General features: G+C 41.4%; 1 protein-coding gene across 2 annotated transcripts; it reads right to left on the reverse strand.

Annotated features, from left to right (window-relative positions):
* Positions 1-19,004: 19,004 nt before the first annotated feature.
* phlda1 (pleckstrin homology-like domain, family A, member 1) lies at positions 19,005-26,626 on the reverse strand. Of its 2 annotated transcripts, XR_014906990.1 has the most exons (3): positions 25,979-26,626; positions 24,653-24,829; positions 19,005-19,045 (listed from the first exon to the last, which is right to left on the reverse strand). XR_014906990.1 is itself a non-coding variant. In XM_085375434.1 (2 exons), exon 1 carries the CDS (start codon positions 26,468-26,470, stop codon positions 26,018-26,020), a length of 453 nt encoding a protein of 150 aa, XP_085231560.1. In that variant the 5' UTR covers positions 26,471-26,626; the 3' UTR covers positions 22,310-24,829; positions 25,979-26,017. The 2 variants fall into 2 exon arrangements, 1 of the variants encoding a protein (XP_085231560.1); XM_085375434.1 differs by lacking the exon at positions 19,005-19,045 and having other exon boundaries at positions 22,310-24,829.
* Between the last annotated feature and the right edge of the window lie 232 nt (positions 26,627-26,858).

Genomic DNA, 26,858 nt, shown 5'->3' on the forward strand with positions numbered 1-26,858 from the left:
GTTGCTCTGAAAGAACTGCCCTGATTGCTGAAATTTTCTGTCACATAGAGATCTTAGTTTAGGGGGACATTCAGCGAATGGCTTGAGCTGGATTCTTCCATATCTGCAACAGGCCCTGAAGTACTTTGAATTACCATGAACTTTGGAAGTCTCCCAAAGTTCACTGCAGCATTAAAGGAAAGGACACACTAAATATATCTTGTAGGAATGAAATTCAAGTACCTTTGTGACTTGTTGTGGCTACTTTTCCAGAATCACTTTTGTAAGGTCAGACACTGATGTTGGACAAGAAGGCCTGGCTCACAATCTGCTCTAATTCATCCCAAAGGTGTTCTAACAAGTTGAAGTCAGGCCAGTCAAGTTCTTCCACACCAAACTTGCTCATCCGTGTCTTTATGGACCTTGCTTTGTGCACTGGTGCACAGTCATGATGGAACACGAAGGGGCCATCTCCAAACTGGAAGCATGAGAATGTCCAAAATGTTTTGGTATGCTGAACCATTAAGAGCTTATTTCACTGGAACTAAGGTGCAGAGCCAGCGCCACACCATAATTTCCCCTCCACTAAATTTTGAACAAGGCACAATGACTCATCCATCAACGTTCCAGATTTAGAAGCAGAGAAAACATCTCCACTGCTCTAGAGTCCAGTGGTGGTGTGCTGTGGAATATTTGGCTTAGGGAGGAAATTTAACAGCTGGACTTGCACAGGTGGTACCACACTGGATTTCACTGAGTTCCTGAGAGCAAACAATTCTTTCACAAATGTTTGTGGAAGCAGTCTGATAACACTTAAGGACATCAAGAGAAACAATGAACAGTTCACTGCAGCCACTGTCTCTACTGTTCATGCTGTATTTTTGGTCTTTCGTGTTGTTTTCATACTGATCCCATTTCTGTTGAAGTCTGCCTTCACTCCCTTTGTGAAGGGAGTGAAGCCCACTTGTTAACCCAAACAGCATTCAGCCGACACATAGGTCATCCACCTCAAGCGGAGTGCAGCTGGAAACCCATTTTAGCAAGCTTGGGAACAAAGAAAATAATCATTCAAACTGACACACATCAAAAACTATTCTTTTACTTAATTTTATTTCTCAGAAGTTGATACCGTTCATCTGGACGTAGTGGTTTCAGTGGGAGAAACATTAATTTTATTCATTTATTCTTTTTATTTATTGCCACTGTATCAAAATACGATAGGGTTTGGTTTAGGATTACCACCTAAGACTTAGCCTTCAGAAGAAGTTAAAAAAATCATCATTGGACCTGTTACAGCCTCAATTTTCTTCTAAATAACTCTATATAGGTGTATTTAATCTGTAACAGATGGCAAAATCTAGAGCAAATGTAATGGTGTAACACATAATTTACATCATATGTATATACAGTGGCACTCAAAGATAAAGATAATCAACAAGCTTATCTGCACTGTTATGAAATGAAGAAGAAATGAATCTGCTTGATGCCAGTGTTCAGTACCAGGATGCTGATAGTGTCGTCTGAATATTAAACACTCTACCAGGCTGGAACAACAATCACCCATATCAGCATTACAGGCCTGATATCAGATGCAACAGCAAACAAAGAGTTGAATCTGTTTCCACGACGTTCTGTTTGCCTTTGAAAGAAAGACTTTTATTGTTCCACATTATCAGATGACAGCCTGGGAGCTTCAACCAGTTCTGAACTTGCAACAACACGTAAACTTTCAAAAAATACAAAAGCAACTTTTTTCTTGAGCAGTTTTTTATATGACTTAGTCATACTTTATATGACTAAGTCATATAAAGTATGACTAAGTTAGTATGGCTTAGTCAACAGGTACTGATACCCACTGAAAATATTATTAGGTTATATATTGTAAGAAGACTCATGTATAATCTTTATTTATGTGCGCATAAACTCTTGCCATTACTCCAAACCTTTAGTATGTATTACGTTAGCTGAGGAGGGAAGATTTAAAATGTATTGGCATGGTGTTGCTAGCACCAGGCTAATAAACCTCTTAATTTCCTACTACTGATTTATGTAGGGATGGGTTATAAGCAACCAGTTTTACAAAACGTTTCAGTGTTTGGAACACCCAAACATCAAGAAAACACAAAGACCCCAATGAACGAGATTTAATATAAAAGGTAAAATATTGAATATAGGACTAAAGCAAAGCCATTTCTGGTTGACTTTTAAGGTGGCTTTATTCTTACTTACAGGATCAGTCTTTTAGTATTGGACAGTCACTGCCATCTTCTATGAAGATGATCTGTGGGGTACCTCAGGGCTCTGTACTCAAAACTCACCTGTTTTCTTTTTATGTTACTCGTTTATGTCATGTGGATCAAGGCAGGTGAACTCAGTCACAGACTTGGAAGGGCAGTTCAGTGCGTTTATTTGAAGAGTGCTATACAAATACAGTTGTATTATTATTATTGTTGTTGTAAGGTTGCCAGAGTAATGAGTTCAGAAAGTATGATTGGCAAAAAGGAATATTTGTTTATATAGACGTCAACAGAAGTGCTTGATTATTCTGAATATATGAATTCCTGCTTTGTAACTATAAAAAAAACAAAAACAAAAAAAACCTCTTCCCTCTTTTCTGGAGCAGAGTGATCTTGTGGTAAGACTCGACTTAAGCGGTCAAAGAAGTGCAGGAGACTGATGCTGTCCAGTGTAGCAAGTGATTTATTCACCATTCTGTGGCCCAAGAATATTTACAAAGAAACAAATAAGAAACTCAACTCTATAATTAACTCAATTAAAATAAACATAACTGAACTTAAATCAACGGAAATTAAGGTCAAACTGCACACAGCTACACTGACCTGAACCCTTCTTCTGAAACACCTGAGTTCGTCTGCTTAAATAGTCCCCTTAATCAAACACTTTCTCCTCTGGACTATTCCATTCAGTAGGTAGGTGAGATGAACATGATTATATTCATCCTCTACTACTCCTCTTGACTGGCAACATAAACTCTGGTGTAATCAATACATATCACAACATTAAATCTATTTCTTTATAAACCCTTTAAAATCAACTTTATTAAATTATAAGAATTCTTCCCCTCCTGCCCTTGGTCTCTTCCTGTGACCTCAGATGAACCCAGAAGGTATAAAGCAGGAAGTAGAACTACATTTCCTCCTTTTGCTTCTGGAAGACAGGTAGGTAAAGGTAAGTTCAAACAATACAAATTAACAGTTGAAATAAATAACATGTTAACTTAACAAACTTGTATGAATTGATTTAAACCAAGATGTTATATTATATAATCTGTAAAAGTGCAGAACATAAACAAACCCGGGATAGTAGATGTTTGCCTATTGCAGATTACATGTGAAATATGGTTAAATCAAAACAAGAATGTTAACTAAGAATGTAGACAAATGGTCTTCTCACCCACTTTGTCACACTCCCCCCCCCCTTAAGACCGTTACTCCTCTGAGTCACGGGACAGGAAATCAGCAATGACATTCTTATGTCCAGGTCTATACTGGACCTGGAAACGAAAAGGCTGGAGAGATAAATACCATCTTGTTATCCTGGCATTAGTGTCTTTCATATTATGAATCCATTGCAAAGCACGATGATCAGTCTCAAGAACAAACTCTTTCCCAACAAGATAATATCGCAAGGTGTCTAGAGCCCATTTAATCGCCAATGCCTCCTTTTCAATGGTCGAATACCTCATTTCCCTTGGAAAAAGTTTTCGACTGATGTACTGGACAGGCAACTGCTGCCCTTCCTCTCCTTGCAGTAAAACAGCTCCCAGACCCACCTCAGAGGCATCTGTTTGTACTGTGAATGGAAGGTTAAAATCTGGACACTGCAAAACAGGTTTCTGACACAAACAGTCTTTCAAATCATTAAATGCATCCTCAGCATCTTTCGTCCACCTGATCCTTGTAGGACTAGATTTTCTTGTCATGTCAGTCAATAAAGCTGCTCTTGATGAAAAATTTGGAATTAGTCGACGATACCAACCTACTAATCCCAAAAATGATCTCAACCTTTTCTTTGTGTTTGGCAAGAGTGCTGCAGCAACTGCATCCACTTTTCCAACCTGAGGGCGAATGCCTCCACCCCCTATTACATAACCCAGGTACTGCACCTCGGGCTTGGCGATGTGACATTTCTTGGCATTTATGACAAGTCCAGCATTTGCGATACGTCGAAACACATCAGCAAGATGTTTCAGATGATCTTCCCATGTACCACTATAAACAACAATGTCATCAATGTAGGCAGCTGCATATTGTTCTGCACCCTTCAACACTCGATCCACCAACCTTTGGAATGTAGCCGGTGCTCCATGCAAACCAAAGGGCATCACTGAATCTAAACAGTCCACTCGGCACTCTGAATGTTGTTAAGTCCTTAGATGAGTCTGTCAAGGGAACCTGCCAATAACCTTTACAGAGGTCAAGGGTAGTCAGAAATTTAGCATTTCCCAAACGATCAATTAGTTCATCAACCCTCGGCATTGGATAAGGATCAAAAGCAGACACAGAATTTAACTTAGAAAAGTTTACACAAAATCTAAGCTTAGGATCATCTTTCTTTGGTACAAGCACAACAGGGCTACACCACTCACTGTGCGATGGCTCAATGATTCCTGCAGCCAGCATCTCCTCCAGCTCACTTTTCAACTCAGGCAATAGCTTAGCTGGGATACGGCAAGTGGTATCTCTAATTGGCCGTTGGTCTGGAGAATGCAAAGTGATTTTGTGTTCAATGAGGTGTGTACGACCTGGCTTTAGACTGAAGAGTTCTTTGGTCATAAGTGATTGCACCTCCTGACGTCTTTCCAAAGGCAAATGGTTTAAATCTGGAAACAGTTTTGACAGCTGAAGAAGGGAAGTACTGCTCCTGAGGCTCTTCCTCATCCACAACTGTACATGCCCACATGGATGTTGAGTCCTGTGGCTGGTCAGTCCACTCTTTCAAAAGATTGACGTGGAACACTTGATGATTCTTTCGACGGTTTGGTAAATGAAGCTCATATGTGACTGGCCCTGTCTTCTTTGTGATTTCATATGGCCCCTGCCACTTTGCAAGAAGACTGCTCTCAGAAGTTGGCAAAAGTAGAAGAACTTTCTGTCCCTCACGGAAGACTCTTCTTGACACTTTATCATATCTTTGTTTTTGCCGCTGTTGCGCATGGGCCAGATTGTTATTAGCAAGTTCTTGGAAATGTTCTAGCTTGTCTCTCATTTTGAGGACATGTGAGAGTTCACTAAACCTCTGCTCTGACATCGAACCCTCCCAAGCTTCTTTCAGAACATCCATTGGACCTCTGACAGGATGCCCATAAAGTAGCTGGAATGGTGAAAACCCAGTAGAACTTTGTGGAACCTCTCAGTAGGCAAATAACAAAAATGGGAGCCATTGGTCCCAATCTGACCCCGTTTCATTCACAAATTTCCTGAGCATTGATTTTAACGTCTTGTTAAATCGCTCCACAAGGCCATCAGTCTGTGGGTGATAAGGACTGGTCTTGACACCCTGGATCCCTAACAAACTATATACTTCTTTAAGCATCTTAGAAGTGAAATTGGTCCCCTGATCTGTGATGATTTCTTTTGGGATACCTACTCTGGAAAACAACTGAATCAGGCAGTTAACAATCTGACGAGCCTTTATTTTCTTCAGGGGGAAGGCTTCAGGACATTTTGTGGCATAGTCACAAACTACAAGTATGTACTTATGACCTGCTTTACTCTGTTCTAGTGGGCCAACAATGTCCATGGCAATGCGTGAAAAGGGTGTATCAATGATGGGCATACTGATAAGCGGAGCTCTATCTGCTTTCCTGCCTGGAGCTGTTAACTGGCACTGTGGGCAAGCTTTACAGTATTGTACCGTATCACTGAACTGTTGGGGCCAGTAAAATCTGGGAATCATTCTAGAAAATGTTTTAGATTGTCCCAAATGTCCTGCCCAGGGAATGGAATGACATTTTCAAAATGGTAGATCTCAAACTCTGGGGGATCACCAACTGGTCACCAATCTTGCTACGGCGATGCAACAAATCTCCCTTAACCACAAACACTTCCTGCCTTCCCTCAACTGTAGTTGACTCTGGAACACATTTAGAGAACAATGGTTTAAGTGTTAGATCCTCTTTCTGAAGCCTAGCAACCTGACTAGCACTGGGGAGAGACTCAGTCTTTAAAGGATCTAAAATGTGTTCAGCTACTCTTGTTCCCTTCACCTTTTCATGTCTTCTCTGTCTCTTGCTCTTTTTTGGTTTAGAACGAGTGCTAGACTCGTCCAATGGGGCATCCTCATTTGCAAAAGGTAATTCATCCCAACCCAAAGCATTAACCTGTAGCTCCTTAGCTTTTGACCTTGTGACCGCTAACAAACTTTCAACGGTTTCAGTCTGACAGGGATGCTTGGCTATTAGCTCTGTGAGTATTGGGAGATCACGGCCCAACACCACTTGATAAGGCAGCGTTTGCAGCACTCCCACTGAAAGAGTGTAACACTGGCCTTCTACTTCAATTGCAACTTCAGCAACTGGGTATGATACCTTATCACCATGAATACAGCACACATCCACTGTTGCTCCTGAAAAGATCACATCCCTGGGAAGACTGTCTTGTCTAACCAGAGAGCGATTACTTCCTGAATCTAACAGAGCTACACAGGGTTTGTCTTCAACAAATACCCCAATTGATGGCTCACGTTGCTGACATTCAATTTCATTTTTGTGATTCTCACTGACTTCAGTTTGTCTAGCAGAACACATGTAATTTTTACTAACAGACATCTTTGTACACTGAGCTTTAAGATGACCTATCTGACCACACAAATGACATTCTTTATTGGTTTTATTTTTTGTCTCAGATCTGGCAGGATCTGAGTTATACCAGTTCTGTCTTGTGTGCTTAACTTTCAAGTCAGGGCCACCACCTAACTTGTTGAATGGCACGTTGGAATTTGACTTAACTGGTGTGAAGTCTTTTGATGGTTGACGAGCTGCTAAGAAAGCTTCAGCCAGTTCTGCTGCTTCCTTGGAAGTCTTTGGGTTACGTTCCTTAACCCACGTCCGAAGATCAGGATTCAAAACCTTGAGAAACTGTTCCATGATGATGGCGTCTCCGATTTGATCCTTTGTCTTTGTTTCAGGATTCATCCACTTGATGTACAACTCCTTTAGGCGGACCTGCAGCTCCCTTGGTGTTTCCTCTGCTCCAAAGGTACTAGAACGAAACCTCATTCGATAGGTGTCAACACTTATTTCATATTTCTGCAAGACAGCACACTTTACTTTTGCATAGTCCATAGTGTCATCAATATCCATGGCTACATAAGCGGAACGTGCTTTACCAGCTAGCAGTGGTGCTAGGTGAAGAGCCCACTCATCTCGCGGCCACTGGCAAGCATGAGCAATTCTTTCAAAGGTGATTAAATAATGTTCAATGTCCTCACCTTCATTGTAAGGTTGCATTTTTGGCCCCTTCCAGCCTGAATGTCTCACCAGTGTTGAAAGCTGTGCCTCACTGCGTTGATGTGCCGGCTCCAAGTCAAGCCTATTTGATTCTTGTGTGCTGGCAGATGGTTCTGGAGTAGGTGCTCTCGAAGAAGCCGATGTAGATGCTTGTACTTCAAGTAACTGATGCTCTAGATTGCCATGCTGCATCTGCTGTTGAAGCTGGGCAAACTGATGCCGGATTTGCCTCCATCTATCATCCTGGCGCTTGTGCTCTTGCTCCAGTTTAGCATCGCGTTCAGCCTGCTGTTGCATCAGAGTTTGCAAAAGTTTGGACAATTCAGCCACATTCTCTTGTCCAGAAATATGGCCACTTATTGCCCCTTGTTGGTCGCTGCCATCTTGTAAATCATCTGCTTCACATTCTGGAACATGCCCTCTCTTTGCTCGGGTAGACATCTTCTCCACTCCTTAATTGGCCTGGAATCCCACTGCTGCTGCCACCAAATGTGGTAAGACTCGACTTAAGCGGTCAAAGAAGTGCAGGAGACTGATGCTGTCCAGTGTAGCAAGTGATTTATTCACCATTCTGTGGCCCAAGAATATTTACAAAGAAACAAATAAGAAACTCAACTCTATAATTAACTCAATTAAAATAAACATAACTGAACTTAAATCAACGGAAATTAAGGTCAAACTGCACACAGCTACACTGACCTGAACCCTTCTTCTGAAACACCTGAGTTCGTCTGCTTAAATAGTCCCCTTAATCAAACACTTTCTCCTCTGGACTATTCCATTCAGTAGGTAGGTGAGATGAACATGATTATATTCATCCTCTACTACTCCTCTTGACTGGCAACATAAACTCTGGTGTAATCAATACATATCACAACATTAAATCTATTTCTTTATAAACCCTTTAAAATCAACTTTATTAAATTATAAGAATTCTTCCCCTCCTGCCCTTGGTCTCTTCCTGTGACCTCAGATGAACCCAGAAGGTATAAAGCAGGAAGTAGAACTACATTTCCTCCTTTTGCTTCTGGAAGACAGGTAGGTAAAGGTAAGTTCAAACAATACAAATTAACAGTTGAAATAAATAACATGTTAACTTAACAAACTTGTATGAATTGATTTAAACCAAGATGTTATATTATATAATCTGTAAAAGTGCAGAACATAAACCCGGGATAGTAGATGTTTGCCTATTGCAGATTACATGTGAAATATGGTTAAATCAAAACAAGAATGTTAACTAAGAATGTAGACAAATGGTCTTCTCACCCACTTTGTCACAGATCTCCAGTGGTGGACGGTCAAATTAAAAGTGACTGTAGCTCAAATTTATTGGTAAACAGGACAAGCTGACATTTCCAACATAGAATTTGTTGTAAAACATTCCTTCACATTTTACATTCCCACTCAAACAATACAACTCAGCGCAATAAGTGCAATTAATATAAGTTGGTGACAAGACTCTATACCATGTTATAACGTGCTTTAATAAGACTCTAAGACTTAAAAGATTACATCAACTTCAGTTTATTCTTATTCATATGAAAATATCAGTATTCATTACCATCATATTTTTTTATTAGAGAATCCATAACAAAAGACAACAAACAGTCACTGGAACAAAAGGAAACTTTGTCCTGGGGCTGTTTTCTTTCACCACATTGTTTAGCCTTGAAATATACACAAGGTAGTATCAAAAGCATCAGTCTCATTACACACACACACATACACACACATTACAAGCCTACCTGTGTGCTGTGAAAAGCCACAGTCAGACTACTTTTGTATCAGCTTGGGTGCTGATTCACAGTGTGCGTCACCGCTTATTCGCATTCCTGGAGACTGAACAATGTCTGTGTTTATCATGACGATATGTAACACACAGGGGGGCCTCCTGCCAGGAAAAGCAATAAAGATTAGCTGTAATTGGAGAGGATTGAGTGGAAAATGTTGTTGCTTTTTAAGGACAAACGGTTGGGTATTCATACAGATTTGGCAAATGTCAAGTCGACTACTGTTGGTACACCCTAAAATTACCCCTAATCTCCTGTGTCTTGTTCTGTGTTTACATCTTTGAAAAACAAAAAACTCACAGTCCCACCAGGAGTCACAAAAAATAAGATGCGATTTAAGCTAACGTTAAAATCTCCACAGATTTAACAAAGCTTTACGGTGACATACAGGTCTGAACCACTTTTTGTATCCAAAGTACACTTCTAGCTGCCAACTTTACTAACAAACCTTCCAAGCACAGTACAAAAAGAACATTTGCTTTCCAACAAGGTGACATCTCAGGGAGCACTTGCAAACAGGCTATGTATCGCTGCAAAAAAGTATTTTCAGCGTGTTAGTGGAGCACCACCGCACGGTAGCAAATACTAATGTTACCTGATAGACTCAAGTAGAAGCAGACTGTTTATATTATGATGCAGACCTGGCCAGTGCATGTGCACGCACTTTCTTTACGAAAACTAACTGATAAGGTAGATTATAGACTGATGAAGGTGGACAACTATGGGTACCTGTAATCATATTACGTTTCTCAGTCATGCTATATTGTAATGTATAACTGTATTCAATTTGACAGGTACTTTACTACTTGTGTTGCAAAGTTTCTTCAGTTATCCGCACACCAGGTGGATAAAAAGGAAAAAAAATCAACAAATATGTTTTTTTTCTTCCTGTTGCACCAGTCAGCTGATTTAAGTTAATGTGCAGATGGAGGAACATGATGGAGCGGTCACAGCTTTGTGGAGTGGCGATACGGGCACGCTTATTTTTATTGCACAAAAGGGTAAGAATGCGATGGTGAAACTGTGTCCAGGATGTAAAAAACATAAACCTGCTATTACAACTTCAGCTCTTTTCAAGCATCTGCATAGATCCCATGCTAAGGCAAAGCTAGATGAGAACCCAGAATCATGCAGGTCTGTACATTTTTCTACAGCAGAGTCATTGTGGTGATTTAGTGTCAGCTTTGTGTGAAAATGTGTGAAAAATAAAAGATTGTACACGTGTCCTTATTAGGATAGGGATTGTGTTGGTGTGGGGGACTGTAGCCTATTTATATTGCTAACTGCTACTTATGTGACAGTGCGTTTCAGGTCATTTTGCACTGTAACAAGAAAGTAATGTAACAAGTAGTGTAACAAATTCCTAATTTACTGCACTAGATAAGGTCTAATACATTACTTTTTTCCTGTAATAACCCAACACTGGTTGTGACCTACTGTTTTCTGACTTAGGATTTGTTGTTGTTTGTGAAGTAAAGCTAAGGTAATGTTGCCCAAGCCTTCTACTTTTGAGCCTACTTTAAAAACATGTCTGAATTTAAAAAATAAACAAAAAAATAAACAGACAGTTTTGAAAATTAACAGAAATCTCGCTGCAACACAGCCAAGCTAGTAGCCCCCGAAAGACGATGGTGAATTAACCGGTGCACCATTATGAGGACAGTCAAAAGTCATTTCAGTTTGATGGTTGGTTGCATTCATTAAAAACGGGGCTAAATCAAATAGAAAATGAGGCTCAGAGGCACACATAAGACGGGCTGATCTGAAAGATGGTGCATGTTGGCTCTGTGCTCACTGCTCTGCTGCAAAGAAGGAGACCTGCTGATGCCAGACTTATCAAATAATATGAATGAGAGTAATCCCGGTTATGGATGCCTGACGACCACGCTACATGGACTAGTTGGTATCTAACATCAGTGCTCATCTTAGAGCTTTTTCTTCATAACATAGGAGTGTTGTGGCATTTATTGATGACAGCATAGCATGCAGCATAACGCGCACACACACCTTTAACATCTGTTAAAACTGGCACAGATAACGGTATGAGGGGGGTTAAGCAGATTAAAGTGTCTTTTAATCCCATGGTTGGATGCTCACATCTTGCGCACTTTTTGCGAGTGGGAATTCCTCCCACTGAAGTAAACAGCATCACAGCACTCGCACATTTCCTCCTTAGATCTACCACGAGCCACTATTAGTGCTCAAGGTGAAGATACGAAAGTCATATTAGGGAAATCATACCAACTGCTGTGTGTTAGAATAAGATTCTATATAACCAATGCATTAAAGTGCATCTCAAGCACTGAGAGGGATTTTAATGAAGGCAGGACATTGATGGGGCCCAGCTTCACCTTCTTCTTTACCTGATCGTATAGTGTTTGAAACAGAAACATGTCTGTTCACTTGTCTCCAGTTTTGTTTAGAGCAATTTCATGGTTCTTCACGGTGCATGAACCGCAAAAAGTATTTGATTATTTGATTAACAGCTACTGCCAATATCTATAAAAATAAATCCTGCCGTTGTAATCATGAAAACGTTGTATCTTTAGTTGCCAAACTGGTTCTGGCCAACATATATTCCCAGATTAATTTACCTGCAAAGTGCTTTGGTGTCTCAGTTTACATTATTCAGAAACTGCCATTTGGCTACTGGCAGAAGATAATCCCAGTATAACAACAACATTATCTCATGCAAAAAAGGAACTGTGCTTTTCACACAAACAAAGGAGGTACGTCATTGGCTGAGACACAGCTGTGCCTGCTGTTGCAGGCCTATCGCTGACCTTGATGGTGCAAGGAAGGTTGAGTCAGCTCAGCTGCTGGACTGCTGTTATCATAGGCAGACACGGTATAACCTGTGTGTGTGTGTGTGTGTGTGTGTGTGTGTGTGTGTGTGTGTGTGTGTGTGTGTGTGTTTTTCCCTGTCAAACAGACTGTTGGTGTATATTTGCATACATGAGTCTAAAGCTTACACCAGCTGCATATTCATTCTGATAAAGGAATGGATACTGTGTGTGTGTGTGTGTGTGTGTGTGTGTGTGTGTGTGTGTGTGTGTGTGTGTGTGTGCGCGCGCGCGCGCACCCAACTGGCCTCCTGCCTACATTAGAGGACATAAATGTCACATAGATACATTTGATCGCTGTTTTGTAGACCTCGTGTTTTCGTTACCACTCAGCTAAAAGGGAAGAAAAACACTATAATTTTCAGAAGGATTTACTTCATTCTTCTCACCCATGTACGCACAGTACTGGACAAAACACACACAAAGACGATGCAAAAAACATATTTTGAGAGTTTTGCTATACTATTAAAAATAAAAGAGCACACTCTATAATATGACACTTGCTGTTCAGCTCTACTCCATTCTACTTCTATCAGTTCAATTCAGTTCTCCTATATAAGCAGCCATTTGCAATAACAGTCACCTCAAGGTGCTTTAGGTAAACCTCAACAGTCAAAGCCCTATAAGTAGTCACTGGGAAACAGTGGGAAGGAAAAACTACCTTTTAACAGGATGAAACCTCCAGCAGAGCCAGGTTCAGGGACAAGAGAGGGAGTGTCATGGCCCCGGGTCTTGAACCCCGAGTTTAAAGTTGTATGGGTTTGTGATTTCTTTTGGGTTTTGTGTGTATCGTGTTTTTCTCTTGCTCTCTGTTATTTGTGCTCTTTTCACTATGTTCCTCCAGTCCTCTCCTCTCAGTGTAAGCTGCTTCTAGTTTTATTTTGATCATCTCTGATCTTGTGTGCCTTGTATTGCATTTAATTTGTTTTCCACTAGTCTTATTACCTTGTGTTTATGTTGTCTGAGTGCCCCCTGCCCTTTGCCCTTCCTCAGTGCTGTGTGTCTACTTATGACGGTTTTTTGTTGTTCAGATCTGCAAACATTTTGGACTTTCTATATTTCAATATGTCAAAAACCTGCCTGTGTGAAAAAAGCAGCCAACAAAAGAAGAAGAGACAGACAAGACCAAACATGTACCAAGTGATTGTATTTTCTTTATTACTGCAATAGTCCTGAAATGACATGATTTCATATCAGTGTGGTTCAATAAATCTTCATTCATGCAGATTTAGGGATGAAAAGTTTTGTAACGCTCTTTTATTTAGTATTTAGTATTTATTTATTTATTGTCATTGTCAAGAACAATGAAATTGCGTTTGGGGCTTCCATACAACCCAAAAAAAAGAAGAAAATAATAAATACCCCTTAAAACCCAAGTGTACATATTTAACCCAGTGTGACTCCAATGCAATAAGACAATCCTTAGCAATAATGTTCGTAGAAATTCAGACAAAGACCTGAGAAACATGACAAAATACAACAATGCAACCCATTCAATATTATTGTACTGTGAGATATGATATCAGATATGATAGTTATCTATTTAAGAAAGAGGGGGGGGGGGGGCAGGAGGGGGAAGAGAATAAAGATATGATGCACCAATGCAGACCAGTTCATTGCTATTAAGAAGTTGGATATGGTTATTGTCCGTGAGAGGGGGGCAGAGAGTTCAGGAGCCTCACAGCCTGTGGATACAGGCTGTTGGCCAGTCTGGATGTTCTGGCCTGTATAGACCTGTACCTTCTCCCTGAGGGCAGCAGATGGAAAAGGTGGCGCGCAGGGTGATGTTGGTCCCGCAGGATACTGTGCACCCTCCTCAGACAGCGAGTGGGGAAGATATTACTGATCTCTGGCAGACTTGTTCCAATAATTCTGCCAGCTTCTTTCACCACCCGCTGGAGTGCTTGCTGATCGGCCTTGGTGCAGCTGGGGAACCACACTAGAAATCCATACGTCAGAACGCTGCTGATGGCACAGTTGTAGAAGTTCAACATCAGAGATCTGGGAATGTGTGCGCTCCGCAGTCTCCTCAGGTAGTAGAGGCGCTGTTGGGCCTTCCGTACAACTGAGGTGATATGGTTGCCCCAGGACAGGTCCTCGGTCAGTTACCCCCAAGAATTTAAAACTGCTCACCCTCTCCACCGCCTCACTGCCAATGAAGAGAGGCAGATGGTTGTTATGACCCCTCTTCCGGAAATCTACAATGATCTCCTTGGTCTTTTTGGTGTTTAAGACCAAGTTATTGTCGTGGCACCATGACTCTAGTTGTTGCACCTCTGTCCTATAGTTTGTCTCATCATTGTTGGATATAAGTCCGAGCACTGTAGTGTCATCTGCAAACTTAACAATGAGATTGGACGCGCAGGAGGAAATACAGTCATGGGTGAAGAGAGTGTATAGCAGAGGGCTCAGAACACACCCCTGATGTGTTGACCACAAGGGTAGAAGAGGTGTTCTTACCCACTCTGACACTCTGTCTACGGTTAGTGAGGAAGTCCACAATCCAGTTGCACAGAGAGGAGTTAAGTCCCAGTTGGTGGAGTTTGGGACGGAGTTTGTATTTAAACCAGTCTGTATGACGCAGCGCTTACAAAGGATTTAAATATGTGTGGGGAGAAGGTCAACAGGTTAGTTAACTTCAGTTCATTTGATAAATATCACCATGAGACTCTGGTAAGTCAGTGTGTTGACCTAGATGTGTCAGTAAAAATATCTCACTATGTTTCTCGTTTTTTTTCCCTTCCCCTAACATCCACTCAGTCATGGCCAAGGAGCAGCCCAGGAGCCGAAAAATAAAGCCAGCACCAAAGTGACAAAAGCTGCAGTTCCTCTAGTCACAGCCCATGGCCTCAGCAGCACTTACACGCATATCACAGTTTTGCTTTCTGTGGATAGTTTCCTTCTTCACATTTTGATTGGGGTGATTATTTTGTACTTTTTCCCCCTTAATTGCATAAGGGCCACACTGATTAACCTAATTCAGGAGCCGGTTGGAATCTGCTTTTTCAACTCACTAAACTGAAATACTGATTTTGTAGCCCTCTTACAAAATGGCTTTGATGAGACAGATCTGTGCTGAAGCTAAACTGCAAGTTCTGTGATTTCTGTAACTCCCAAAGGTCGGTTGGTCATAAAAAATTTGATCTCATAAAGTTCGGTTTTACAGCCAACACATCTCTGTGTCTGTAAACCCTCACTCAGGATTTTATGGAGTTTTTTAGCAGGAAGAAGGACCAAGGTGACATTTCTACTCTTATCACCAACTTTCTTCTCTAATCACTGAGAAAGGAGAGCTGAGCCAGCTGACCAGCTCTGCCTCTGCTGGGTGGTTTGGCAACAGGTGCTGCTGTGTGTGGGAGGTCATGTAGGACTAAAGCCAGCAAGTACGGAGAGGGTTGAAGTGCAGAGACAGGTAGCAAAGCCAAATCTACAGACGCTCCAGACTCAACACATACACAGAGTAAAGAACAGTTTGAATTACACCAACACCACCCAGGGCTGGAGCAAAAAAACACCATCTTTTCCTATTTAAGGACACAGTATTTACTTTTTTTAGAGGGCATGTCAACATCTAACAAGGTGCAATGACTGAAAATGCATTTTGGTCCAAATATAAAAGAAACAGGCTTGAAAACAGAGCAGCACGAGTTTGAATAGAAAAAGACCCACAGGTGCATTAACGGTCACCTGACTGTGTTGAATTTTAGAAATTACATTTGTCTGAGTCGATAAAGAAAATCTACTTCCTTCTGGCTTTAATTATTCAATGTGCCGTGTCATTATTCAATTCTAATCTAAAATTCATGCTTTTTTTATTGATCGCATGAAAGGCCACTAAACTGTTGCAAAGCAGCGTGGCTTTTGGGAGTTCCTTTTTGCGACACAGAGAAAAGGTGTATTTGAGTAGCAAACATAAAAGCAGAGATAAAGGCACGGTGTTAAATATTAAAAAATAATAACTCCTTTACACCCTCTGGATTTCCAAAACACTTTGATTTTCAAAAGAAATATTTGGCACCATCACATGCAAGTTACAAAAAAGTGAATCAACAAGAGAATCAAGCTGATGACAGCAACCCAAAAACACCCGCAAAATTAAAAGATGCATTTACTCCATTGTTGTCCTAGCACTTACTTGGCTCGCTCGCCTCAACTTGACTCAGTTTTTAGGGTTTTCCATTAGGTAGTAGTTTTTAGTACTCGGCAGGAGTAGGTACTAGTGGAAAAGGGCTTCAAGTGTTCCTAGTTGAAATTCAAAGAAAGCCATACAGTTTAGAACAAGCTTGGCAGAGGTAGGAAAGGAAAGACTTCAAAGACTCTGGAAGGAAAACTAGTGAGAGAAGTCTCTAAAGACCCCGGAATAACTGCCAAGACAGTAGTGAGTGACTTTGTAGTGTCACAAAGATGTTCACCAGAACCCAGCACGGGAATGGACTGCCAAAAAATCCACTTCTCCAGATGAGACACCTTTGGGGGAGGCTGAAGTATGCCAAGGACAACCTGGAGAGTCCCGTGACGTCCTGTGGGGTGGATCATTTTGTTTCTTTCCGCAAAATAAAATAAAAGTAAAATATAAGCATGTGAAATAAAATCAAGATGTTTGGAAAAGCAGAGCTCAAAACGTCCTGCTCTGTTGAACAGCACTTTTTAAATGAATTTCACATTTTACACGGAAAGCAGGCTAATGATTCTGTCCTCATCTGTAACCAGCTCACAGTTCTAGTTTGGAGCAATCAATGAAACACTGTATTGAGATGTAAAAGCAAAATAATAAATATTCATTTTGTTGCCGCACATATTTTTCACAGCCTGAATATCACAACTCAAACTGGCAGCACTGAAAAGGCAAATATTACAAAACTGCAGTTTGTCTGAAAATGCTGGACTCAGCTGTTTCCTCTGCTTTGATGAAACTTGCCTTGATAAGTCACATTTTGAAGTTTGGGCATTGAAGAAATATATCTTGGCCATGGTGCATGCTTCTTTTCAGTTTAGCAACTTTGTTAAAATAATGCATAGATGCAAAAACTGTTTGTTTGTTTTGGATCAGGAGGTAACCGTGCGACGTTTTAACGGGGATTGATTGCCTTTGGAGCCAACCTCAAGTAGCCACTAGAGCAACAGCTATTTCAAACACTTCAATGTTGGCTTCACTTCTCAGCCCCAAAGGTTGCTGCTTATTTCTCTTTTATCTTAACCTAACATTCTCTAACAGGAAAATCTGTGATATAACTCAAGCAAAGAGGCTATAAGGAATACAAACACGTCACAGTGTCTATGAATCACAGAGAAGCCCAGCGATGATTTTATATTCCACGGCACTTTTGCCTGGAGACATGTTTGCATAACTGAAACTCCAGTCTGTGCCCACACATACACACATGGAATGAAATGGGCAAACTGACAAGCTGAAATACTTTCTCAAAGAGCCAGCTTGCCTTGCTCATTATAATTATTATTTTTTTCTTTCCATTTGGGTCATTTACATAGAAATTATAAAACACACAGTTTATGTACTACTAAACAGATGGTTCAGTATTCCTGGATTCTTTATATGGCTTTACCACACTGCACAGCCGGCTAATAGCTAATCACATGAAGCATAATGGTTTAAAAATGCTCAATAGTTCAAATGAAGGTCTAAAATATGGCAGCATTTATTTTGCGTTCCGACTACAGAATAATGAAACTTAGATTAAACCAACAAAAAAAAAACAGCAACTTGAGTGGAGCACTCGCTGGTGTGCAGTCCATCAGGAATACAGACAAAAGCTCAAACAAGTTGGCTCTGATTGTAACGTGCAGCATGAACAAAGCACCGTATAGCAGTCTTACACCTATCTATCTTCCACCCACACAGCAGGGAGAAAATAAAACAGCTACTGTGTGGACAATCTGCACTCCGTTCTCTCCGCTGATGAGCTGTTTCCCCGTCTGACAAAGCCCGTGGAGTCGGGCTGACGCCAGATGTCCCAGAATAATGGGCCTTTCTTTGTGTACCTGTTATCGCTTCGCCACTTTGAATAACGAAGCAATCTGAGCGGCTGCTACACGAGCCGTGATACGACGTTGATGTAGCACAATAAGAGTGGCAGCTAAGGATGATTATGGCTTTTAGACAGTGGTTAACAACACTTGTGGACCAAACCTTTTTCTATGATCAAGCAAACAAATATCAGAATAAAAGCAAAACAAACCAGGAAATGTTCAGAGCAAGCGTAAAGCAGTAGAGCATTTGACTCTCAGACTGCTTATGAAGAAAAGCACAATACTGCTCGTGAAATGCTGTCACTTGTAAAAACCATGCCATATTTCTGCACACTGTATAAACAGTGAGTTAAAGTATGCTGTGTGCGTCAGATAACAGAGGCACATTAGCAAAATCAAAATGTTATATGAAGGCGGGGCATAGTTACTACATGAGGAAGAAAACTGGTTTGCTGGTCCAGTGGCAGGATGTGTGGCTCATAAATGTATAATCAGAGGTTGCCTGGTCTGCTGACCTCACCTTTTCATAACTGCTGAGCATAAAGAAAAAAAATCCTTAAAAACTAACAATCAAAGGGAAAAATATACTCTATGTATTAAAGTATGAAGGTGTCAGAGGTGTTTCAGACGCCTGCTGTGCAAAGTCTAACAAACATGATGACTGCATGCAAATCCACACTCCTCAATTTGCAAATGAAATGAGATTATTGTATCCATGTTGCATATCTTTGTATAGCTGCAGCATATCATTTAGCTGAACATTATAGTAACCCCAAGATGGACAGTTCCAGTCTGGCCTGTTAATCTGTTCAGGAAGTTGAGCCAAAATCGGGGAGCAGTCCCAGCAGGCGACAGGGTGCACCCTCGTTTCCCCTGGGAAGAGTGGGCTCAAGGAGCGGATGAGCACAGGCACGGAAACTCCAACAAGCTGCACAGCATCCTAGGCCATCGCGGGCAAGAAAACCCAGAAACTAAAACAAAAAAAGAAGAAGAATGAAAAAAAGAGTCCCCCGGTGTGAGCCTATTCATAATCCTTTTTTCATCACCGAGGACCCCTCATTTTTGGACGGGGCACAAGAGGCAGCGGTGGAGGTGAGCTGGTACTTAAGTACTTCTGAAAAGTTGCCTAAGGTTTTGTGAGGGTACAAAACCCTGTTTACTCTTTCCCTCCTAGGCTCCTGGACGTCTGATTGGCCAACATTTTGTTTTTAGCGTTTACATGGTAAAAAACGGAGATATTTTTTCAAAACTGCACGTGTGGACGGGATATTTTTTTTAAAACGAAAAGGGAAAATCTCAGTTTTCAAAAATACCCGTGTACGTGTGAATGTAGCCTCAGTGACTTGTAGCAAAAACAGGTTACATAATCGTTCGTGACACAAACTAAACAGGTACTGAGTCAAACTACCTTCAGCTAGGAACTGCGATTGAAGCCACAACCAATGGGAGTAAAGAAAACCACTGACTGGCATATATTGATTGGCAACCCTCTAAAAGAATCGGAAGAGTGTGTGACAAGTGACTTACTCTTTTTGTGGACAGGAACCAGTGCCACCACTTCCAGTAAGATAATAGCAAATACAGCTAAAGAACATTATGGAGGAAACAAGTTTACTAATAGACGTAAATTCATCTGGTGGTCAGAAACACAGCTCCACAGCTTTTACTCTCCTGGAACTGTGTTTCCTTACAGAGTTGGTGGCAGGAGCAGACAACGCCCGACTGTCTGCTAAAGTAAAACACAGACAATGTAGCAAATTTGTAACAACTTAAGTGGTCACACCAGTTTAGAATACTAAGTTATACTAAGCTAACCTGAACTATAGCTTAGGTTAAATTAAATCGACTTTCTCAACAAGCGTATAAGCTACTGTACATGAGTGATATGCAGTCTGAGGATCAACGACTGCCCGAGGCACTCATATACTGCAGTTCTCACAAAGTCATTTAGCCTAATCATATAATAGTGGATCCAGGGAAGGTTGCTGGTTACCCGGAATATTCTGCAATTTATGGACACATGAATTCACTACTATAAAATCAACAAGGCCTGACAATTTTTATGCACCATTTGAGTGCCAGTATTGTGGCATACATACAAATGGTCTGCTTAAAGATCCCGGGCCAGAGTGTACCTGCTCCAAATGCAATATATAAGACTCAGCTTTGGAAGGGATCTCGTAAAGAATGTACTTTTAAGACTTGAAGCGTTGTAGGCAGAAAATCCAACACAAACTAAATGCAACAGATAAGGACACACAGACACACTAAGTGATGAGTTTATGCTCTTTTTACATGTTTATACTATAGAAGGGAAGGGGATAAAGACTTCTAGGCATGTCTGCCAGCTGAACTTCATCACAGCATCACCTGAAGCAAGCAGGCTCCATTCAAATGTAACATACAAAATCCTGCACTGTCTTCATCCATCTTAACCTGTGCAGGTGGTCGGACATGAAACCAACCTTTAAACATATATATATTTGTCTGTGAACTTCAAGTCTGGGAAATAGACCTGAATATCTTAGACTTGCTGGCTTAGTTTCTACCTTTAAATCCTATTAGCTGTTCTTTTTTTAACATATAAAGACTTTCAACGAGCTAGTTTAGTGTCTTACTCTCTTCATTCTTAAATTGTTATGCTGCATTGTTTATTGCATTGCTTGTGCAACACCTTAAAACTTGTATTATTCATCCAAAAGGGTCTTATGAAATCGCTCACTGTGGAATTAACTTCCATCAGCACCAAAGATGAGCTTCAAGTTTCAGTACAATGTGTGTGATTTTGTTCTGTTTCGTGCCCTTTTGTCACAACTGAAATTATTCATTATTCCCAAATTTGTCTGTGCGGGATACCTGTAGGAAAATACAGAATACAGAGAACTCTGGTGAAGGTATTAAAATGTGACACTGATATACTGATTCAATTTATATCACAGTCAACTTTTAACTTCTGGACTTGACATATAAAGGATAAGCCAGAATCCAGTCGCCCAAAATAGTCTTGTTTTGAATCAGCTTCTTGTTTGGAGATATTGAGTGAGCATCTTGATAAATAGGCTGGATACAGAAGAAACCTTTTTTTTTTTTTTTAATTGTCCTTTCCTGTGAGTAGCCCGGTGGTGGAACAATGGCAGCGGAGTATCCCGAAGGGACCCCACAAGTTTGGATTAGATGCTCTTCCTAAATCACTCGCAGCCACATGCACCTATATGTGGCACGATATTCCTCCATCGTGAAAACCAAGTCCCCCACATCATACTCCAGATCAAAGAGAGCTGCTGATGGTGAGGAATGAGTTAGCGCTCATCCTACATGCCAAGACGGAACTACAGAGGCTTCTTAAGTAATGTTTGAAGAGCAGCTGCCGCGGCTAGTTCAGAGGGGCCGGCTGCCATGTTGGACGGTCTCCAACAACAGCAAGAACTGTAATCGTATCCTTGTTGATCCTTTCTCTGCTTTGTAGGACAGTCTGAACACAGAGCTACAAATGAACACAGAAGCTAACCACTTTTGTTAGGTTAAGAAGAAAACATTGACTGTGATGCACTTATTGTTAGCAGTAAAACTCTGGAATTAACGTGTTACTGGATGGAAATGAACAATGCGATCTCTTTAACTAGAAAGATCATTCTGGATACTTGTTAAACTTTATTCTTTCCTTCAGCAAACTGAGTATTTTCAAAACTGTATCCATAAGTAGTGCCAAACACTGAGTTTGTTACCCTTTTCTATCTCTTCTTGTTCAAAGTTGGTGTTCAGAATAATGTGTAAATTGCCAAAAACAACAACGAAAGTACAAGTTCGGCTCAGAAGCAACAGAACCTTTTAACTTAAGTATTTTTGCTGTTCCAAACTTGTCCTGGTATGACCAGTGGGCTAATGTCACAAACTTACTGATAATTACGCAACCATTCTGCCTGTACTGCTGTTGTCACAGCTTGTAGCACTGATCATCAAGGAAATAAAAACATACTTAGCCTTCACCTTAGAGCCTCTGCTCTGTTTGATAAGAACATTAAGTAGAACAGGTAATGAAGGACATGGTTCACACAGAGTAGTCCAGCATTCCTGTGTTGGAGAGAGTGCTGCCTGTCACATGCACCATGTTTAATGAAATTAACTCTGCTTTGAACAGAGGAGGAGCTGGAGCCACGTGCGCTTTTGACATTACACGCTCAGTTTATCTGAGCAACGACAACTGCCAGTGAAACCCAATTCTCTCTGTGGTTTCTACTTTTAGAGCAGGAAACATGGGGTGAGAGGTTCAGGGGTTGTAAAGCACTGAAAGGCTGGAGACGGACAGAGCAGCAGCTAGTTAAACAGGTCACGGAAAAGTCCCTGCAGGGCTGACATTCATCTGCCGCTACAGGAGAAGAAAGCACAGGAGACAACAGACTGAGTTTGGTTTGGTTTTTTCTTGCTTTTTTGTTTTTTTTAATGGAATGTATCTTGTATCGAGGTATGAAAATAGATCTCACGTTGAAATAAGAAATTGAACAGTGGCTACAAAGGGCACAGCTATAACTGTGTGTAATGATGGCAACAGGAAGGAATGTCAGAGAAGCATCACACCAGTTGCATTAGATAAAGGGCAAAGCTGTGACCCTGTGTGGGAGATGACAACAACACGGAGACATGTGCTGGTCTGCCGGTGATACGCTGGCAAGTGGGGATAGCAGAGGGAAACTGCCAGCTAACAGGAAACGACATGAGCCACAGTGAGATAAAATGTTTCCTGACAGCACGATATTCCTCCATCGTGAAAACCAATCAAGGACATTTCTGAGCCCATTACCCAGCATGTCCCTGTAAATGTTGCCATGTACCACACCGTTTCAAAGTATTATCGGTCTGTTTGCTTTCACATGAAAAGTATGTCATGCCTATTAAAACTTTGCAAACGAGTGTTGTGGTTTTACAAACATTTCTCAGAGGCAGAGCTGCTACAGAGACAGAAAGAATCTCAGTGGTCATGATAAATGTCTGTTAGCACAGCGAATGACGGTGCTTTAGCTTTACTTGGATGGCTGGCTAGCTTAAATTCACAAACTCCTATCAAAATACAGCTAACTGGGAAAACAAAACCTATCAGGTCTAAATGCCACAATATTTTGTTGTGCAACATGGACATTAGAGAAACATTTGTACAACTACAATGCTTGTTGATACATTACTTACTGATAGTAAGTATCACAGTGAACAACTCAAAATCTGGACCTGCAGCACTTTTTTCAATTTCTCCGTCTTTAGCAGTGATTTGAACAAATGGTAAAATGGTAAATGGTCTGTATTTGTATAGCGCTTTACTAGTTTTTACTAGTTGATTCTTTCAGTTACAAAGTTTCTAAAAGAATCAAATTCTGATGACCATTAAGTTTTACACGGGCCAAGTAGGTTTAACGTGACACATGAAACCAATTGCAAGTGGAGAAGGTAACATTGCATTTGGGGAGACTATGAATATGGAAATCAAAAGAGCTGGCATTTAAAATAGGTCTTTTTTTATGTATAAATGTCAATAATCTCTGTATGAGTGTCTGTGCAAAGTTTCGTTCAGATCGGCCCGCCCCTGAAGGAGGAGGTAGGGTCCATACAGACATACTACAATCACTATAGTAATACTGTTAACCCAATCATGCTTATGTAGTCACTTAATACGCCAAGTAATAAGGACTTGGATTTCCTATGAACCTGAAATTTCAGAAGTTGGTAAGAAACTTAATATAACTTAAAAGCCACATGAGCTCTCTGCAAAGACTCGCTTGGCCCCTAACAGGACAGTAAAACTCAAAAACAGAAGCTTTACAATCTCTGATTCCACACAACTCTGAGAACGTTGGGACTGTCTGCTGTTTCTTTAAGTTTTCCTTCTCTGTTTCAGCCATGCCAGAAAAGATTTAGCACAACCACTGAACCTGTCTCAGATTGCAGCTCAGATTCTGCAAACTGGTGTTGTAACTCACACACATCCACTTTACTTTGCACTAATAATCTTCTGCTGTTACTAAGCTCTGCTCTGTAACCACTGAAAACCAGCTGAGTGTGATAAGCTAGCATCTTCTTTAGTTTTAAGACTCACATAAAGCAAAGATATCAGACAACTTCTGTATCTATGAATGCAGCAAAAAAACAAAAACAAAATTACGATCGATTTACACCGTAAAACACTCCCATATACTGCCGCTATACAAATGAAGAGCGGAAAATAATGTTTGTATATACTGAGCAGGTATATCAGCTTATAGACTCCCTACAGATCTTCAGTATTGTGAGTTATAACACTGCACAAGCGAAAAAGAATTGTTTTGAAATGAGTCTTTGGTTCAGTTGAAAAATAAAACAATGGACAGTGACACATTCTACTAATAGTGAACTGGTTTGGCTAACCTACGATATCCATCCTAATACATATGCAAGCTTATTTCCAATGGCCTTGTAGGCTATGAACCGCAAAGCCACTCCTTCCTCTTCCATTTATCAACAATGTAACATTTTTATAGAAAATATATATATACACTTCTAATAAATAAGAGATAAACCCATCGCATGGTAGAACACAGCTCTTTTTTTCTCACATGCTTTTTGTCCATGAGTCTTTTGTGAAACAAGTCTCTGTACTGAAAAAGGGCGAGGCGCAGGTCTGTGGAAACCACCGCATGGAAGAGGGGTTCTCCTGGAGAATGGAGGCTCGGTGGGGAAGCGGCAGGGAGAGATGCACCTCGGGTTCAGATTCATCCACCAGCTGAGTTAACCTGCAGATGCAATCAGTTAGTCAGGCTATTGCGCGTGTATGCATTATTTATATCATTATGCTTTTGCATGGAAAAGAAAGAAATAAACACAAATAGCAAAATATACAAAAAGTCATATTTCTGCTGAGTTTTTCTGCTGTCACATAGTCTAACAGTATTAGCATCAGCAAATGCTATAATCTCCAAATAATGTCCTCAGTCTCCTCCTCTGCAGTGCACTTAATTAAGACCACAGAACAGCAAAATCCTGATCTATGGACATTTACTGTGGGGGAAGGATCGCTTTTGAAATCTATTCCTCTTACAAAACCAGTGAATGTGTTTTAACAGCGGTTTGGGTTTAAACTAAAGATAATGCACTCTAATGACTCTTCAGTAAGAGGGTTTGTGCCATATTTGTAATTGATGCGGATTATTTTTCACCGTGAATTGGGAAAAACAAACATCTGTGTTGGTTCAGGCTGGCTTTGAGTGTTTGACTGGACCAAAAGCTGCACGTGCTCCGTCCAGCTGCTCCTACAGAACACTTTAAGACGCATTTGTGGGCTTCACGTCATGTGCGCGCGCACCTTCACGAATACGCCTGCAAAGTCTGCGCATATCTACGCGTAATTTGGCACGCGATGTTTCACTTCAGCTTTACTTAAACTTTAGTGCATGAATCTTTACACCAGTTTAAAGTTAGCTTAAATTTAGATTTAGACAGATGGACTACTATTTTAAATCGCACACGAGTCTTTCGGTTATGTATGGATGAAGTGAATTGTCGGAATTACTTAACTGTAAGTGATTATGTCAGGGGCATCATTTCATTTTACGGTTATCAGAGCGAAAGGTAGGTTTTGGTGAGAAACCCTTTTATAAAATGTCAAACCTGCCGTCGAAGTCTCTTTACTTGCGAGCGAATTCACCTCCACGAGGGGGGGTACAAGGAAGCCTAAAGCGCGCGGGGGGCTCCTAAACTTTTTTGTTTCACCAAAATAAATCCTGGTTTCGTGGGATTAGTTGGACCACTGACAGTAAAACACGCGTCCCTGCTCTTGGTTCAAACATCCAGAAGATAAACGCTTTTTAATTTAAAGGGTACCCCCGGGTGGTCCGCGGACCCGGGGGAGCCCCCTCCACCGCTTTCTCCTGTAGCTGTCTTACCGCAAATCGTGCACCAGTGTCTGCGGGACTCGCCGCAGGTCACGCTACGTTCGGAGAGCTGCGCACGGTCTTTTGTCCGGGCATCTGCACCACGAGCAGCTGCTGCTTCTGCCGGGTGGACTTGACGGCCAGGATCGCCTGCCGGTTCTTGTACTGGACCATCTGCAGAGTGATCTCCGCGTTCCAGCCCTCGTCTTGCGGGCACCTGAAGTCGATCTCCTTCCCCTCCGTCATGACCACCGTGAAGTACACGTATTTACCCTTCCGCTCCACGCAGTCCACAGTCTTCATGTTGGCGAAGTGGAGCTCCTTGACTTTGCCCGCGTCCCCGCCGCCGCCGTGATGCTGCTGGTGGTCGTGTTGCTTGGGCGGCAGCAGCAGCACGCCGTCCTCGGTCAGGACGCAGTGTTTCTTCTTCCAGAGCTGCAGCAGCCCGTCGCTCCGTTTCTCCAGCAGACCCTCCTTGAACACTTTCCTCCCGTTTTCCAGCATGTTTACCCGGACGCCTCGGTGCTCCTGCCCTTCGTGGCTGCTTCACGGACTGGACGCGTGTTTTACTCCCAAGCAGGTGAAAGGCATGGGATGCTGCTTGTGACTGCGGCTCCAAGAAGCGCTGGCTGTAGTGAGAAGGCTGCCAGCCTGCCTGTCTGCTTGCGGTGTTTGTGTGTTGTGTGTGTATATGTGTGTGTGTGAGAGAGAGAGAAGTGGGTTGGGGGCGGGAGGGGTCTGAAGAGGTGCACCGCCCCCCTGAGTAACATCCAGCCTCCTGGGATGAGCACAAAGCAGAGTACTGATAACGTCAGTATTTTCAGTTTAGTATGGAAGAAGAGATTGAAAGTCTGCCAGTATGTGCAGACGCATCAGAGGTGCTTTAAGTTGC

The sequence above is a fragment of the Diplotaxodon limnothrissa genome, linkage group LG17 (genome assembly GCF_057381915.1).
Source record: "Diplotaxodon limnothrissa isolate DT_005_m linkage group LG17, D_limnothrissa_male_GT1.1, whole genome shotgun sequence".
NCBI classification, from domain to species: Eukaryota; Metazoa; Chordata; class Actinopteri; order Cichliformes; family Cichlidae; genus Diplotaxodon; species Diplotaxodon limnothrissa.